At 51.1% G+C, this 18,017-nt stretch overlaps 2 protein-coding genes across 9 annotated transcripts in view; one reads left to right on the top strand and one right to left on the bottom strand.

Moving 5' to 3' along the window:
• The window catches only part of ABCC6 (ATP binding cassette subfamily C member 6), a 65,543-nt gene extending 61,725 nt beyond the window's left edge, over positions 1-3,818 (top strand). For 2 of the 4 annotated variants that reach the window (XM_042239825.2, XM_042239824.2), the window contains 3 exons: positions 91-257; positions 2,604-2,743; positions 3,057-3,818. In XM_042239825.2, the coding sequence (XP_042095759.1) occupies positions 91-257; positions 2,604-2,743; positions 3,057-3,265 (516 nt within the window). In that variant the 3' untranslated portion in view covers positions 3,266-3,818. Of the gene's footprint in view, positions 1-90; positions 258-2,548; positions 2,744-3,056 lie in introns of all 4 variants that reach the window. The other 2 variants (XM_060406313.1, XM_027961964.3) reach the window with 1 other exon arrangement.
• A 4,586-nt stretch (positions 3,819-8,404) lies between these two features.
• ABCC1 (ATP binding cassette subfamily C member 1) overlaps positions 8,405-18,017 on the bottom strand; it is a 155,489-nt gene continuing 145,876 nt past the window's right edge. For all 5 annotated transcript variants that reach the window (XM_060406312.1, XM_027961611.3, XM_027961612.3 and 2 more), the window contains 7 exons: positions 17,682-17,808; positions 17,010-17,111; positions 14,116-14,262; positions 12,726-12,884; positions 11,843-12,009; positions 10,547-10,741; positions 8,405-9,985 (listed from right to left, as the gene is read on the bottom strand). In XM_060406312.1, the coding sequence (XP_060262295.1) occupies positions 9,877-9,985; positions 10,547-10,741; positions 11,843-12,009; positions 12,726-12,884; positions 14,116-14,262; positions 17,010-17,111; positions 17,682-17,808 (1,006 nt within the window). In that variant the 3' untranslated portion in view covers positions 8,405-9,876. The remainder of the gene's footprint in view (positions 9,986-10,546; positions 10,742-11,842; positions 12,010-12,725; positions 12,885-14,115; positions 14,263-17,009; positions 17,112-17,681; positions 17,809-18,017) is intronic.

The raw sequence follows: 18,017 nt of genomic DNA, 5'->3' as shown, positions 1-18,017 counted from the left end.
AGGTGGGAGGGGTGGGCACAGATGGGAGGGGTGGGCAGAGGTGGGAGGGGTGACTGGGCCCAGCTCTGACTCGCTGTCCCTCCTGGCCAGGACCCCACCTTGTTCCCTGGCTCCCTGCGAATGAACCTCGACATGCTACATGAGCACACGGATGAAGCCATCTGGGAGGTCTTGGAGACGGTGCAGCTCAGAGCCACGGTGGCCAGCCTGCCTGGCCAGCTGCACTACGAGTGCACTGACCAAGGCAACAACCTGAGGTAGGGTCGCCCCAGCCAGCCAGAAGCTCTGGGAGGTGCTGGGGGAGAGGCAGGTGCGGCCAGTGTCCCCCCCCACCACCCCAGGGTAATATGCCCTGGAAGTCGTCTCCATAGGATTATCATATAGGATTATCAACCCTGTTCTGTTCGTAACCTCAGTACAAATCCCATCCCTCATAAGCAATTCTAACTCCAACACAATCTCCGAGTATCAAGCTTCTTTTTCCTAAAGTTGTTCCTAAATTTCTTTGGTGTCAAAAGCCAACCTCTACTGACACAAGGCAATTTATGTCTTTATTTTTCTCACTGGGGTTGTTAAGTAATATATGATGTATGCCTTTAAAAGCTTTAAGAAATTGTAGTAAAATACACATAGCATAAAATTTACCATCTTAACCATGTTTTAGTGTTCAGTTCTGTAGAGTTAAGTACATTTACGTGATTGTGCCTCCAGAAATTTTTTCATTTTGTGAAATGGAAACTCTATAGCCATTAAACGGCAATTCTCTATTTGTCCCTCCCTCCAGCCCCCTTTAACTTTGTTTCACTGGGTTTGACAATTCTTGGTACTTCATTTAAGGATATTGGGTCAATTCTTCTCCCTCGGTTCTTGTCTTGTTATAGCAAAGGATTGAAATGACAGACCAGGACGGCTCAAGCAGGCAGGATTTATTAAGCAAGCAGTACTCTCTTGAGAGGAGAAAGCAGATCAACCCCCGTAGGAAGGGTCTTGTCTCAGTTTTCCTTTTTATATCTCTTGTTACTTCCTCTTTGGTGGTTCCTGGGGCTTGATTGGTTGTGCCCCATGCAAATGAGTCATGAGCCCAAAACCAATCAGGGAAGGGGTCGTGTCTTCCCTCTGGGCTCCAATTTCTTATGCTAATGAAGCATAAGCCGAGACCAATCAGGGCAGGGGTTGAGAGGAGGATGTTGTGCAAATGTAAATGAGGCATGAACTCGGCAGGTCCAATCAGGGAAAGAAGTGTGAGTATGTTCTCCCATTGTCATTTTGGACCACCATCTGGGGCCCTGTTTCCCTATTTTAACTACCTAGCAAGTAGAATATTATAGAACTTGTCTTCCTGTGACTAGCTTATCACACATAACATACTGTCCTCCAGGTTCACCCATGATGTAACAAGTGCCAGATTTCCTCCTTTTTTAAAGGTTGAATAATATTCTGTTGCATGGATAGATCACATTTTTCTTATCCGTTTATCCATTGACGGGTGCTTGGGTTGTTTGAACATTTTGGCTACTGTCAATAGTGCTGCTGTGAACATAGATGTGCAGGTGTATCCCTTTTTAAAACTCAAGACATTCTGGGTTCTTCAACCCTTACCCATGGGTAAGGGCCCATGGCGGGTAAGGCCCCATGGGTGGTCATGGCAGTAGAGGGGCAGCAGAGCTTGGTGGCCAAGAGCATAGACATAGTGGAGGACCTTGGGCAAGTTATTTAATCCCCTGTGTTTCAGTTTCCTCATCTGCAAAATGGGAATAATAATTAGAACCTGCCTACCCATGAAAGGATTGAACAATACATGTAAAGTTGTTGACATGGTGCCTGGTGTGTAAGAAATATTCATTTTAATCCTCAAAGCTACAGTCTCACTAATCCCATTTTACAGAGTTGGAATCTGGGGCTTCAGATTTACCAACTTGTCTGGCTCATAAGTGGTGAGTCTGGAGCAAGGTCCAGGCATCTGACACCCACCAGGCCAGTCAGTCCAGGTTCCCTAAAGGGTTTACTCAGAGCAGCAGCTGAACATGGCAGGAAATAGCCCCTCAAAGACCCTTGAGCCTCCAGGCTCTGGGAGCTCAGTGACTGCGTGTCCTTGACCCTCAACTTCCTCATCTGTAATAGGGGTAAAAGAATGACTTACTCTGTGATGATCACGGCTTTTACATGACTTAGCTTGTCCTTACAACCTAGTGAGGAAGGATTCTGTAATATAACCCCCACCTTTGTGGTCTCCATGAGATGAGTCAGTATCCACCAGCACACAGGATGTGTCTGGCACACAGTGAAGACCATAGCATAGAGATAGAAATAGCCATTCCACAGATGGGGAGACAGGCACAGAGGCTTTGTATGACTTGCCTAATGTCACTCTGCTTGAAAAAGGCAGGGTGAGGATTCCTATCAGCTCTGTAGACAGGGGACCTGCAAGTAGGGACACGCATCCCTCTCTCCTGTGGCTCCCATGGGAGTGGGGGCACATTTGTGGGCATGTCCTGCAGGTCAGGCCCGAGGTGCAGACATCTGGCCTGACTGTCCCACTCATTCCCAGCGTGGGCCAGAAGCAGCTCCTGTGTCTAGCACGTGCCCTTCTCCGGAAAACCCAGATCCTCATTCTGGACGAGGCCACGGCTGCTGTGGACCCAGGGACAGAGCGCCAGATGCAGGCCGCCCTGGGGAGCTGGTTTGCGCAGTGCACAGTACTGCTCATTGCCCACCGCCTGCGCTCCGTGCTGGACTGTGCCAGGTAAGACTCCCTCCCCTCCATCCCACTCGATGTAGCTGGCACTCCTGCAAGCAGAGGAAGGCATCAGGGTTTAGAGCTGGAAGGGCTCTGGAATACATTATCAAGTGCCTATTGTACAGATGGCAAGACTGATGCCCACAAGGGAAGGATGAGCCTGAGGACACATGTCCAGCAGATGCTTCCAACTGGGTCATCAGGGTCAAGAAGCTGCATGGAAGGCCAGACTCTTTCAGAGCAGACATGCTCGGCCTTCAGAGCAACTGAGTCCGTGGGTTGGAATCTAAGGAGCTGCCTGTCTCTTTCTCCCCTGCAGGGTTCTGGTCATGGACGAGGGGCAGGTGGCAGAGAGTGGCAGCCCGGCCCAGCTGCTGGCCCAGAAGGGCCTGTTTTACAGGCTGGCACAGGAGTCAGGCCTGGTCTGAGTGTGGCCCCTCGATCCTCCTCTGGCCCCACCAACCTGGAGATTCTGCCAAGCCCTGGAGACATGCTGACCTGGGGTCATCAATGGCCCCATGGAATTGAGTCTAGACCCCTTTCTACCCTCTGGGAGGAGAAAGTGCCATATCATCCCAGAGCCAGGAGGACGCAGCCACCCCAAAGTTGGCCTGATCAGGGCCCATCCAACCCCTTCTATCCCAGATCCAAAGTCAACAGCAGCTCTCTGCCCTGGCTGCCCCCTGAACTCAACCAGGGACCCCCAAATGTCTGTGCCCAGGCTCCACCACAGACCAATGAAATCAGAATCCCTGGGGCTGGAGCAATGGTGTGTGTACCTTTTACAGAGTACCCCTTCTATTTTGAGATGATTGCAGATTGACAAGCAGTTAAAAAAAAAAAATAGTCCAGAGAGCTCCTGTATACCCCTTCCCCACTAACAGTAACATCTTTCTTTTTTAAGTATAGCTGATTGACAATGTTGTGACAATTACTACTGTATAGCAGTGATGATACATTTATTTTTTAATATTCTTTTCCATTATGATTATGAGATTAAGCATAGTTTCCTGTGCTGTATATACATCATAAAAGTCATAAAATATGACTGTAACAATATTAATCTTCCAGTTCAAGAGCATGGAGTATCCATTTCTTTGAACCATCTTTGTGGTTGTTATCATTCACTCACTCAGTCATGTCAGACTCTTTGCAACCCCAGGCAGCACGCCAGGCTTCTCCGTCCTTCACTATGTCCCAGAGTTTGCTCCAATTCATGTCCATTGAGTCAGTAATGCTTTCCAACCATCTCGTCCTCTGCTGCCTCCTTCTCCTTTTGTCTTCAATCTTTCCCAACATCAGGGTCTTTTCTAAAGAGTTGGCTCTTAAAATCAGGTGGCCAAAGTATTGGAGCTTCAGCATCAGTCCTTCCAATGAATATTCAGAATTGATTTCCAATTAGGATTGACTGGTTTGATCTCCTTGCAGTCCAAGGGACTCTCAACAGTCTTCTCCAGCACCACAAATTCCTTTTATTAATATCTTAGAGTTCTCAGCAATATGTCTTTTATCTCCTTAGGTTTATTCCTAAGTATTTTATTTGGGGGTTGCAATTTTGAAAGTTTTTTTTTTACTTTCCCTTTCTGACATTTCATTGTTGGTGTAAAAAAATGCAACAGATTTCTATGTTAAGCTTGTATCCTGCTATCCTGCTGAATTTATCAGTTCTAGTAGGTTTTGTGCAGAGTCTTTAGGGTTTTCTATATATAGTAGCATATCATCTGCATATAATGACAATTTTGCCTCTTCCCTCCCAGTTTGGATTCATCGTCTTGTCTAATTGCTGTGAATAGGACTCCCGGTACTAACTTGAACAGAAGTAAGAGTGGGCATCCTTGTCTTATTCTGGACTTTAGCAGAGAGGCTTTCAAAGTATTCTGAGCTGTGGACTTGTCATAAATGACTTTTATTATCTTGAGATATGTTCCCTCAGTACCCACTTTGCTAAGATTTTTCTCATGAATGGCATTTTGTCAGATGCTTTTTCTGCATCTATTGAGGTGATTATGTGGTTTTAATCTTTTGTTTACGTGGTGTATCACATTGGTTTTGTGTGTTGAACCATCCTTGTGAATTTAGGATAAACCCCACTTGGCTGTGGTGTATGATCTTTTTATGTGTTGTTGGATTCAGTTTATTTATATCTTGTTGAGAATTTTTGCATCTATATCCATCAAAGATGTTGGCCCATAATTTTCTTTTTTGGTGGTGTCTGTCTGGTTTTGGTATCAGGGTGATGGTGGCTTCCTAGTATGTCTTTGAGTGTTCCCTCCTCTTCGGTTCTTTGGAAGAGCTTGAGAAGGATAGGTATGGTATGTTTGATAGAATTCACCTATGAAGCCAACAGAAACGTCTTAAAAAACAATAGCTCAATATCACAACCAGGAAATTGACACTGGAACAGCCCACAGATCCTGTTCAGATCCCCAGTTTTACTTGTACTCACTGTGTGTGTGTTCACTTTCTATGCAATTGCATCACCCATACAACTTCCTGCATCTGCCACAGTTGGGATGCTGCCCGCTTCCATCTCCACATGGACCCCTCAACCACGCCTGCCTCCCTCCCGCCCCCATAATCACTGGTGTGGTGTCCAGCCCGTGATTCCAATGTGTAGCCGGGACTGAGAACCACTGCTCCAGCCTCATCCTTGAGCTCCTGGGAGTATCTTGTCTGAACAGATGCACAAACCACAACGCACACAAGGGATGGCCCTCTCCAGGCACAAACCCAGCATGCAGTTCAGTTCCAAAACCGAGATGTGAGGAGCCAGGTCTTCTGGTCCTCAACGGGAGAATTTGCTCAGGATTTGGAGTTTCATCCATTTGTTTATCAAAGACCGAGTTTTGCCCCAGCAGCAGTTGGAACACCCAGGGAATTTCTGGTCACACTTCTGCCTACCAGGTGCCAGGGGGGGGAGATGCTGTTGGAAAGCCAAGGTCAGGGACGTCCTGTGCCCCTGTGCAGGATGGTCAGTGATATCCCTGGCCTCCACCCACTTGAAGCCACTAGCACCCTCTCCTCTAGTTGTGATGAAACAGTGACTGCCCACTGAGTCACTGATCCCCGCCATCAACAATGCACCAATACCTGGGCACCGTGGTCGTGAGTCAGAGGAGCCTGTCGACACCCACCTACTTGTCAGGACACAGCCTGCCGTGTCCCACCCAGCTCGAGGTGTCCATCCTGACCTGGGATTTTCAGCCCAGAGTAATCTAAACCCAGCTGCTACCTCCCGCTTTTCAGGATGTGACCAGAAGTTCATTTTGACAACTTCAAAATGGGTTGGGTGTTGTCATCTCTTGCCTGCCCGTCATGCCAGCCAAATGTCGTCATTACTAGTGATTTTGCCCCATTCTGCAGATGAAGAAACTGAGGCTCGGGGAGTGGATGTGACCTGGTAAGGGCCACCCAGCTGGGAAGTGGCAGAGCGGGCATCTACCCTGGGCCTGATGCCAAAGTCCATGTCATCTCAGGCGGGTGTCCAACTGCAAGATGCGGCGACATGCGGCAAAGGACCAGACACAGCACTGCTTGTGTCTCTGCCTGGAGCTGAGCCACCTGCCACCCGGGAGAGCCCCCATGGGCAGCAGCTGTGTGGTTGGCACCCTCCCTTGGGGTCGTTCCAGGGCCACAAGAGCCTCCTTCATGGAGGGAAGTGTTTTGCCAGGAAGCAGAACGTGGGCCACGGAGCCAGCACCCCGAGAGCCTGCTGACAAGGCTGCTGTCGGGCGCACCCCACGGCGCCTTGGACACCAGCCCATTGGCCACCCGGGCCATTAATACCCCTGCTGTGGGTCCTGCCAGCAGCGCCTGGCTGGCAGGCGGAGACAGTGAAGAGCCAGGAAAGCCACATACAGGCCTTCCTTGGTCAGCGCCTCTCAGTAGGTCCTTTAACCTCACCTGAGTCCCACCGGTCACTGCCAGCAGAGCCAGGCTCTAAATGCCTGTTGCCCAGTTAATCCTCACAACTACCCTGCGCCTTCCTAGGATGCTTTGCTGAGGAAGGTAGTATTATGAGGCCCCTTTTACAGGTGAGCAAAACAAGAGCGTTAAGTAGAGATTTGAATCCAGGCAGGCTGGCTCTTGAGCCCCCGACTGAAGTGCTATGCCACACCACTCCTTGCACATTTCTCTAACATCAGCTCACGGATAACAGCTAAATTCCACTTCAGAACCACCACCTCCCCACCCCCGAGGGAAAAGGATCTTTTTCTTCTTGGGCCGAGATGGGAGATTGGTGCATCTGTGTTGGCTGTGCTCTCCCTGGCCCCAGCACGGTACACAGCACATAGGAGGGGTCAACATTTACCTACTATATGGACAGATGGATGGAGGGAGAGATGGGGAGGGAGAGATGGACAGGGGGATGGACGGACAGACAGACGCATGAATGCACGAACGGCATCACCATGTATGAAGGCATCCTAAGGGCGAGGCATATGCTGGGTGCTTTACCCCAATCAGTGTTCACCCTCACAGCCACTTGGTCAGGTGGATACGAGGGTCCCAGATCTACCAGTGAGGCCATGACTCCAGAAGGGCAAGTTCTAGGGCCCCAGTGACTCCACTCTGGGCTCAGGCCCGGTTCAGAGAACGTGGCCACTGAGCACGTGCCCTATGCCCTGCTCTAGAGGTGGGCGTTCAGCAAGGAGCAGACAGCCCTGCTCGCACGGAGCTGCCACTGTCAAACAGGGAAGAGAGCAGGGGACGCCAGCAGCTGGGGGAAGAGGGAGGACCCTGAGGTTGGAAGAACAGCGGCGAGGTGAGCAGGCGGGTGAGCCTGGGGCTCCTCTCTGGCCCAGTTCCCCTCCCAGAGGACAACTGTGCAAAGCACTGAGTCCAGACCTGACACGCAGCAGGTGCACAACCAAGCTTGGTCCCCCTTCTTCCACGGCACTGGGGTGCTCCCCTTCCTCAGGCTGCACCCACCCCTCTTCATGAAGCGGGTGAACCTCAACCACAGCGTCCCCACAGGCACATGCAGGTCCCATGGCCACGTGGGATCTGACCCAGGATCTTAACACTCAGCATCAGGCCCTGAGACAAACACACGCACATCTAAAACCGACCAGGCTCTCCCACCTGCCTCTCATTCTAAGGGTGATAACCTCACAGCTGCTTTTCCTTGAGCATCTTTACCCCCCACCCCCCAGCCCCTCCAGCAAGGCAGCCTGGAGGGAGAGGGATACCGTCGTGCGGGGGTGGGGGGGAATGCATTCCACCGGAAGGCAGATTCTTAACCGCAGGACCACCAGGGAAGCTCCCAAGGGAAATTCTTGCCACACGTGATGCTTGCCTTGCCTGTGTCTTAGAACCCAACCTGGGCCATGCACGTAACACCCACATCAGTGCTCATCTTCATAGCAAGCCCAGGAGGCAGGTATGATCAGCCCCATTTTACAGATGAGGCAACTGAGGCACGAAGACTAAGTGACTCGCCCAGGGTCACAGAGCCTGCAGAGGATGAGGGCAGGACTCAAGTCCGTCCACCATGCCACGCTGAGTCCCCACCAGATTCTTAACCTCTAGGTCCCCAATTCCAAGAGCTCCCGCTAGAAACAATACGCTTGCCAAGAAGAAAGGACAGCAGCAGACGAGAAGTGCCCCATCCTGACTCTTGGAGAAAGAGCGGAAATCCTCGATAGAAAGAAAATGGAGCAGTCGTTTAGAAAGAAATAAATTTTTTTTTTTTACTGCAAATTATTTGCAAATGTTCACGTTTCCAGTGTTAAGTCATTACAAAAAGATCCCCAAGAAACACTTGGTTTATCTAATGTGAAAGAATGGTTTAACTTACAAAAAATAAATATATATTTTCACCTAAAAGGAGAAAGATGCTTTTCTGGTTTGAAGTCAGCAATGTAATTCACATAGCGAGCATGAATAGCAACCTCTTTCTGCTTTTCGGGTCTCACTTTGGTCTCCAATTGCGGGACCTACAGGACTGAGAAGACAGCCCCCAACCTCCAGATGCTGGACCTACCTGGCCATTCCCTGGGGTGCCGCTCTTCGGCCTAACGCTTCCTCCCAAGAAATTAAAGTCTTGAGACTGTTCATCTCCCTGGAGCAGTACTTTAAAAAAAAAGAAAATCACTGACACTTGTGAAAAGGTCCTTTTTTTTGTCTCAGAAGAGACTCAGTAACCGTAAGTCAAGTCATCCACCGTGCCGGCCCTGACAGTGAACCAGTGGCCCCCAGTGAGAAACTGAAATCTACAAACGAGGAGGGAACTCACGGGGGCTCTTTTCAGTACCAGCTACTCCCACCCGGAGGGACCAGCACTCCTGGCTTAGAATGCTTCATTAACTATGAGCAGGTTTTCATTCTCAGGCACCTGGAGGCGTAAACCCATTCTAGCCGTGAGTAAAAAGACGGAGGGAGGAAGGCAAAGACTGGGGTGGGTAAGGAGGTGAGCAGCCAAGCGGGGAAGCTGGCACTGAGAGGGCTCTCTCAGCCTGGACCTCCAGGCCCGGTCACCCAGAGTCCAGCCAGCAAGTCCCATTGGAGGCAGGGCTGGGAGGCTGGTTCCCAGCAGCTGAGCACCTCGTAGACCAGATGGCTGGTGAGAGGGCTGTCGGTGGTCCTTGGGACACTGCCTGAGGGTGAGCATGGGCTTCACCAGGCCCCTGACCTCCAACTGCAGCCCCGGGGAGACAGGCATCTAGGGAGAGCCAGGCAAGGACGGAGAGGTGCCGGGGACCAGCGAGCTTCCCCAAGGCGCGGAATCCACAGACTTCAGCTGGAGAGACCTGAGGCAGTTGGCTGGATTTGGTCACTAGCAGATTTTACGCAACCGATTTCTCTGGAAGTCTGGTGGCCCGAATGTCCCCACAGAGCAGGGAGAATATACGTGCCCTCCCAGGGGCGTGAGGGCGTGTGTCCATCTGCAGGGGGTAACAGAGCCGAGAGCGTGTGCATTGTTGGGGGCAGCTGCATCCCAGCGTCTCTCCTGTTTCCTCACGGCCAGTTCCAGGCAAAAGGGCCAGAGGGCGGCTGCTCTGTGCATGTTTTGGTTTTGGGGGTTTGCATTTTTTTTGGTTTCAGTCTGAGAGGCTTGGGTTCCGAAGGATGCTGACTCGTCCCTGACTGCTCGCAGGTTGGCCCTGCAGTTCTGACCAGCTGCACCCGCTCCAAGCTCACACCAAGCCAGCATCTTTGGCCATGCTGTAAAAGAGACCTCTCCGCTGCAGGAGGTCGGAGGGGGAGCCCCATTCCCGGATCTCTCCTTTGTCCAGGACGATCACCCTGCAAGGGAGCGACGCAGACATGAGGTGTCGGGGAGGAGCTGGTACCCCGTGCTCCAGGAGTCTACCTGGGCAAGTCCCTGCTTTGGGTCAGACCCCTAACACCCTCTGCCAGGCCTGCTGCAGTAGCCATCCACCTGGCTGCCTGTCCTCAACCCCAGTTCTAGTCAATGTCCTGTGACGTCACCTTCAGTACTCTCTTATCGCCTTGTGTATTTCCCTCCCAGCAGAATTCGCTTTTATTTGTTGCTGTGTTTATTGTCTATTTCTGCACCCAGCCCCCAACTAATCCATAAGGTCCCTTAGGCAGGCTCCTTGTGTGACAGCTCCCGGCTCAGTACCCAGTGTCTGGAACAGGGCCAGTTATGTGGCTGACAATCCACACATGTGTTAACTTTTGACTGAGTGATGGCAAGAATGCCTGGTACTAACCAGGACAAAGAGACACCAGGGCTGTCACTAGGTATGAGGTCAGTGTTGCGTGAATGAATGAATGAGTGGGTAAACGGGGTGGGTGGGGTGGACCGTGAGGCCTGGAGGCCTTCTGGGCCAAGGGCGTCACCTCGTGTAGTCCATGATGGTGTTGAGCCGGTGAGCGATGGTGAGGACGGTACAGTCATCAAATTGCGTCCGGATGGTGGACTGAATGAGGTCGTCCGTTTCCAGGTCCACGGCCGCCGTGGCCTCGTCCAACACGAGGATCTTTGTCTTCCTCAGCAGGGCCCGGGCCAGGCACACAAGCTGGCGCTGCCCAACGCTTGACCAGGAGAGAAAGACCAGGAAATGAGTGTCAAAACCACCCCTGACGCTGAGTCCAAGCCATAGCTGAGAGGAGGAAGAGGAGACACTGTCTGCTGCTCAGACCAGGAGGGCACGTCCACCCGCCACATCCGCGCCCACACTGGCCATCACTAATCGATCAGCACGGTCTTCCTGTTGAGCTAGAAGCAGCCTCAGATTCTCTCTCAACACAGAGCTCGGAGGTGATAGCCAGGATATCTGATCAGTTCAGTATAGCGAATAGAACAATTAGCAAACTGGCCCCAAGCAAAGTTTGCCCCAGAAGGCAAACTGCCTTCTGCAGGGCCTCTCTCAGTGGACTCTGGACTCGGCCCTGTGCCTGGCTTTGGCCACTGGGATGCTGGCAAACCTAGAGGCTTGGAACAGGGTGCACACCAGGCTGTGCTCACGCCTGCACCTCCGCCATCACCGTGACAACATGCCTGGGCTGGTCTGCCGGGGAAGGAGGGACACCCAGGGCCAAGCCTAACGGCCCCAGAGGAGGCCAGCTAGAATATCCGCCTGCAGCCAGCGGCTCCCACCCACGTGGGTGAGCCAAGACCAGCAGAGCCGCCTGGCTGGCCGCCCCCTTGCGTGAGTGGCCCCGGCTCTTGCTGAGCACACCTGACGGTTGGCGCTTGGTCGTCATGGTGATGGATGCAGCGGATCCCTGCTGTGCCAGGCATCACCGCTCTAGTTGCTGGATCCCGGGTGGAGCCTGGGAGAAGGGCCAGGTAGCTGGGGCCTTGGGTCGGGGAAGGGAGGGCCCAGAGCAGGGCTATTTACTGACTGGGAGAGAAGCCTTTCCAAAATGTGACAACTTCACTCTCCACTGAAGGGACCTGGTGTGAGAAAGGAGCTGCTGGGATCATCCTGGTTACACCTCACGGTAAATATCAGCCCAGCATGAAACCCGTTTTAGATACTGAAACTTGACGCCCAAGAGATTAGGGGACAAATGGCTCATGTGGCAGAGTTGGAACTCAAGCCCAGGTCTGAACCTGATGCAAACAGACAAAACCTACCAAGGCCCCGACAGAGGTGACGTGGAGGCCCGGCTGGGCATCACTCCGCCTACCTGAGGTTCTCCCCGCCTTCTGCGCACTCGTGGTTCAGTTTGTCAGGAAGAGCTGACACGAAGCCCTTCAGGTGGGCAAGCTCCAGGGACGTCCAGACCTCTTCATCCGAGTACTGGCTGAATGGGTCCAGGTTCATGCGGAGGGAACCCGAAAACAAAACAGGGTCCTGTTTGGAGGGAAGACGGCAGACAGCGTGTGAGGCTCGAGGCACAGTCGGACATGGGTGGGGCAAATAGGTGGGATGTAGAACGTTCTTGCTAGAATTGTTCAAAATGGGGTTTTGGAGTTCCTCCAAATCACCATTTCTGAAGATGTCGAAGATGGGGGGAAAAAATCTGGAAAACTCTGAGTTAAAGGAAATAAAACAGATTTCTTTCTTGCCAGATTTCCCAGAGCATTCAGTACACAAACGTGTTGGGAACTTTCTGGAAGCAAGAACCAGCATGCAGATTAGGGCGATTCCTAATTGCAAGGTAAATGGATTCCCCTCCATCTCCTGCCTCCAAATTAAAATCTGAGAAAAAATTTAAGGCAAGACAACACTAAGAGGCAACATATTATGCAACTGCCACCTACAGGAATGAGTCTAGAAAATTCATCATTCTCACCTAGCTCTTGGCAAGGTGAGAGATCCTGTCCAGCAGAGAAGCCAGTGTCTTAACTGGATGCTGTGAGATGCTTAGGACACCGCCTACTGGGTGGCAGGAGTGAAGGGATGAATGAAACCTACCTAATTCTCCCTGTTATTTATGTGTGAAAGGGAGATTCCATGAAGAAACATGGCACAATTTCAGTAAAAAGTCATGAAAACCACAGAGCAGGGACAAATGTCCATCTGTTCTGAAAATGCACACGCGTCACTTTCAGTGTGACCCCACCCACCTGGGGGATGATGGTGATCTTGAAGCGGAGGTCGTGCAGGCCTATCTTGGCGATGTTGACGTCATCAATGATTATCTCTCCCTCGGCTGACTCTTTGATCCGAAACAAGCCCAGGGTTAGGGACGACTTCCCGGCTCCTGTCCGCCCCACGATGCCAACCTGTGGGGCAGGAAGGGCCTGGGTGAAATGGGAACACTGGTATCTGGGCTGACCTCTTGCTCCTCACATCCTTAAGTTTAACCAGCCACAGAGCAGTTCAGTCATCTGGTCGACCCTCCCTTCTTCCACTCTATCTACTCCCCTCAGCAGCTTCCAGAGGCATTCCTTTAGGGGCTGTTTTGGGTAAAGGTCAAGAAGGACTTCCTTGTCTCTGCCAGCTCTTTTCAGAAATTAAAAATTATAATCAGTTCCTTTAGTAAGTTAGTTATTTGCAACTCAAGACAGTATTAAGTAACAATCAAATGGTTTTTCAGTTCTATGATGGTGAGTTTCCCCATCCTGAGGTGCTGGAATATCTCAAAGGTTCAGGAAGATGCCCCTGTATCCCAGCTGAGTGAGCAGAGATCATGGGTATGACCTGGCCTCCACTTATCCTCTTGAGGGAACTGGGCTCCCCACTTAATGGCTAATGACTGACGTTCCAGGCAGAACTCTCCCCTTCTCATCTGGGCTTCAGAGAGGCAGGCTCCTCCACCCTCGGACAGCAACTCACAGGGCAGCCTCATTATGCAACATAAGCCAGAAAGCCTCCATGAGAACACCACCCACTCTGTTCCTCCTCTTGTTACAAGTTAGAGAAACTCTCTCATGGGAACGGAATATTCTGGGCCTCCTGACTGGGTGTTTAACAACTCCTGCATGTTCAGAGAAGAAAGAAACACTAGCCTCTGGCAAATGGGCACAAGACCCTCGGTCTGACTGCTCAGGAGGGTCTGAGGGTCTCAGGGCAAAGACGTCCTCTAGGAGCAGCAATACCCTTGAGCCATCCCTAGTAGTGAGGAGGGCATCTTTCTATTCTAGAGGCCTCGTGGCCAAGGGGGCACATGGAAAGGGGAGGAAGGGACTGGTCAGTGAACTGGGAGGCTCACATCTTATCTAGAAAGAGCCAGGTGGGGAGGATGGGCCCGGTGCTGCCAGAAGTTCTGAGCTTTCAAGAAAAGCAGGAAATGGAATTTTTTTTTTTAAACATAAAACATTCCAGATTTTTCAGTGTTGGCAATTTCCAAAACGTATCTCCTCTGGCTCCTGGACTACCAGTCTGCAGTTGGGACGCTGTGAGCAGATTTTACTGCCAAAGGCTCTCCCCCTCGATTCTGTGGTTCAGGGGCAGGGGAAACCTGGTGGCAGCCTGTGCCCACCCACGGATGGGCAGGGGTCGAGGGGCACCCACCTTCTCCCCGCCATCGATGGTGACGTTGATGTTCTTCAGAACCAAGTCCAGGTCCTCTCGGTACCGCAGGCCATAATCCCGGAACTCCACTCGGCCCACCTGGGGCCAGTCGCTGGGCGGTGCCATATCCTGGATTTGCCAGGGAGCCTGCAATGACAGTGGGCAGTGGGTGGGCGTGAGGGGTCTGAAGTCTGTCTCATGTGCCCCAGGGCTCCACGTGAGCGGCTTCCATGACCCCTTTGACCTCACAGCCCCCTCCTTCCCACTCACTGCCTCACTGCTCTCGCACTGACTTCTGGACTGTTCCCTAAACACACCCACGTGTGCTGCTTCTGGGTCTTTGCACTTGCGGCTTCTGCCTGGAACATTCTGTGCCAAACTACCCCCTTGGCCTGCTTGGCTGCTGTGGATCCCGGTTAATGCAACGGCCCTCCGAGCCCTGGGCCCCTCTTCTCCCACTCTCTGCGTCCACTGTCTTTGAGGGCGCTCACTACCTCCTGGCATTGTAAGCAAGTGTCTCTTTACTCTGTCACCCACAGCCCACTGGAACAGCCCCTCTGCGAGAACAGGTTCTTTCACTTGTTCACTGCTACATCCTAGAGCCCAGAGCACGCAGGAGGTGCTCAATAAACATCTGTGGACTGAATCAATGAATGGCGGACTCCTCTAGACAGACACAAAGCTAAAGGAGAGATACTCTGATGGCTTCGAAGGCCTGGAAAGTTTGAAAGTGAAAGTGAAGTTGTTCAGTCATGTCTGACTCTTTGCGACCCCATGGACTGTAGCCTACCACGCTCCTCCATCCATGGGATTTTCCAGGCAGGAGTACTCGAGAGGGTTGCCACTTCCTTCTCCAGAGGATCTTCCCAACCCAGGGATCGAACCCGGCTCTCACGCATTGTAGGCAGACGCTTTACCGTCTGAGCCACCAGGAAAGTCCATGGCCTGGAGGGCGACCGTAAAAGCAGCAGCCAACACTTGACGGTCACTCTATCCCATGACCTCCTTTAATCGTCACTACAATCCCAAGAGTGGAGTCCCTTCCCATCCCCAGTTCACACACGAGGGAACTGAGACACAGAGAGTGAAAGCAACTTGCCTGGAGTCACACAGCCCCTATTTCTGAAAAGCTACTCCGTTCAGGTCACATTTCCTGAGGTCTACACCTGGATATGCTCCGGGCTACACTCCGCACTCTCTTCAGGGAAGAGAGGAATGGAGAAGACAATGAAAGAGGACTTCCATCCTTTCTCCCCCATAAACTTCTTACGTTAATTTTTTTACACCCCTCATATAAATAAAGAGATACTGCTCTAAGAACACGGAGGGGACTGGAGAGAAATCAGTGGAACTTTCTACCTAAATATATATCGTATGTAATATATACAAAGAGATAAGTAAACAGATATATTTTAATAGTGGTTAAGACTCTGGGTGATCTTTTTCTTATATTTTTCAAATTTGCTCTTATTCTAAAACTATAAAAATAAATAACTAGAAGTAGTGAAAATAAGTACAGTATTTTTAAAAGTAAAAAACTGAATTTTATACTTTAAATGAGTGAACTGCATGGCATATGAATTATACCTCAAGTGAAGTTGCTCAGTCGTGTCTGACTCTTTGCGACCTGTGGACTGTAGCCCACCAAGCTCCTCCGTCCATGGGATTCTCCAGGCAAGAATACTGGAGTGGGTTGCCATTTCCTTCTCCAAAATCAAGGAAGGATAAATCAAGGTAGGGTGAGAACCTGCTGTTGTAATGTGCTCTTATTTCCACAGGTGGCACTCACATCATTCTGAAGAATGCTCTCTGATGAGGTGGGCCCTGGTTCACAGAATTCAAGGACTTGGCACAGATCACTTCAATAAATCCCTAAATCAGAGTCTAACCAGGGTCCCTTTAGTTTCATTCCCGGGGGGCATTTTCTTGGAATGCAGTGATAGTCACGCAGTTGTGTCCAACTCCTTGAGACTCCGTGGACTGTAGCCCATCAGGCTCCTCTGTTCACGGGATTCTCCAAGCAAGAACACTGGAGTGGGCTGCCATTCCCTTATCCAAGGGATCTTCCCAACCAGGAATCAAACCCCGGTTTCCTACACTGCATGAAGATTCTTTACCGTCTGAGCTACAGGGAAGCAAGCCCATGTGATCTTAGGCAAGTAACTAATCCTCTCTGTGTCTGTCTCCTCACCTGCAAAATGGGGGTGATAGTAGGTCAGTTGCAAGGCTGTGTAAAGGATGAATGGATTATTCTACGCAGAGTGTCTAGAACAGGGCCTGACACCACACAAGGGCACAATGTGTGTGTCCCTATTATTACTGGTGGTGGTGGGATGGAGTTATCGCTAGGAATTACTGCGATTGTCATTAACACTACTCCTGCTATTCAGAGATGGTGTGCAGACAGAATAAGGCAGTTACTAGGGGCAATGTGACACCAAAGCCTTGGGCCCTACTCCCAGTTGTCCTGCTGACCATGAACGTGACCTCAGACCAGCCATCGCCCCTCACTACGTGCCCTTTTCCTCCATCCATAAAATGAGGACTTGGGTGAAATAACTGCAGGGTTTCCCAAACTTCCGGAAACTCCTTACCAATAATAGCATAATTTGTGCAATATCCTTATACTGATTCTCTTGTTACTGATACCTGATATTTTTAAATGACTCACTTGTACTTAACTTTTAATTCTAAAGAGAAAATTAGTATGATTCATTTTGCGTAATGTAAATCCCCATTCAAAACACATAACAAATAACAGAGGGTTTTTTTTTTTTCCCTTTGGTCAGGTGGAGGCTGCCTGCAGAAGGCACATGCTGGGGTTCAGAGGATTCTTCTGAGTCAAGTTACACCGAAGACCATGGTCAAGAGGTCAGGCCGGGGGCTTATGTTACCTCCTTCTCAGTTTCCGAATATTCCTTGAGTCTCTCCACGGCCACAATGTTGGTCTCCATCTCGGACGACATCCGAACGAGCCAGTTCAAGTATGCGGTGACCTGTGAGGGGAAGAGTCATCCGAAGGAGCGTCTAGAGTGAGCGTGAGTTGTTTTCTTCTCATAAAGACAGAAAGAATTATGAAATGATTCAGATAATGAAGGCCCAGAAGATAGCTACCTCAGATACCGCGGCCAGACCTGCTACTGTGCGTCTCTTATGCCAGCGTCACATTTCAAAATAACCCGCGGGGCTACACAAGCAATCAGAAAGGAAATGAGAATGTATTCCCAACTAGATGACAGTTAGGAAAACACGCTGCATCGGAATTTGGGAGATGCAGCTAAAGCAGTGCCTCGAGGGAAATTTATAGTATTGAGTGCATTCTTCTGGTAGCTGGAGGCATCCTCTCAGGCCGTCAGGGACGCTCCTTGGCTGATGGGGGAGTCCTGGCTGCCCGTCTCCTTTCTCCCCTGCTTCAGTCAGTCACTGGGCTCTAGACCTGCACCTCAAACTCCACCTGGTCTCGTCCCCTTCCCCCACGCCCACAGAGATTCAAAGTAAAGGCCCAAGCGCCTGACAACTGGCTCCCCAGTAAGAGAAAAGTCCACCTGAGAGTGCCCCTGGCTTACCTGCAGGGAGTAAGACACCGAGAGGCCCACCAAGCCCGCACTGAGGCTGTGCCGGGAGATCACGGCAAACAGGGAGGCGAACAGGACGATGCAGTTGCCCACACACTCCAGCCGCACGGCCAGCCACCTGCGTGGAGACACAGGCAGAGGGACAGGGACACACACGCACACGCCCAGGTCAGCTTCTCAGAGGCTTGGTTTCTGGTTGAGAGTGGGGTAGGGGAGCTGGGTGACCACTCTGCTTACTGAAATAATTCCCCAATAGCTCCTGAGAGAGGCCTTGTTTGTCTAGTTCATGGGACATGGGGAAGAAGGGACACAATTTCAGGAATTCTT

This window comes from Ovis aries, chromosome 24, assembly GCF_016772045.2.
Source record: "Ovis aries strain OAR_USU_Benz2616 breed Rambouillet chromosome 24, ARS-UI_Ramb_v3.0, whole genome shotgun sequence".
NCBI lineage: Eukaryota > Metazoa > Chordata > Mammalia > Artiodactyla > Bovidae > Ovis > Ovis aries.
Note: the sequence above shows the minus strand (reverse complement) of the source record. Positions and strands in the feature narration are given on the sequence as shown.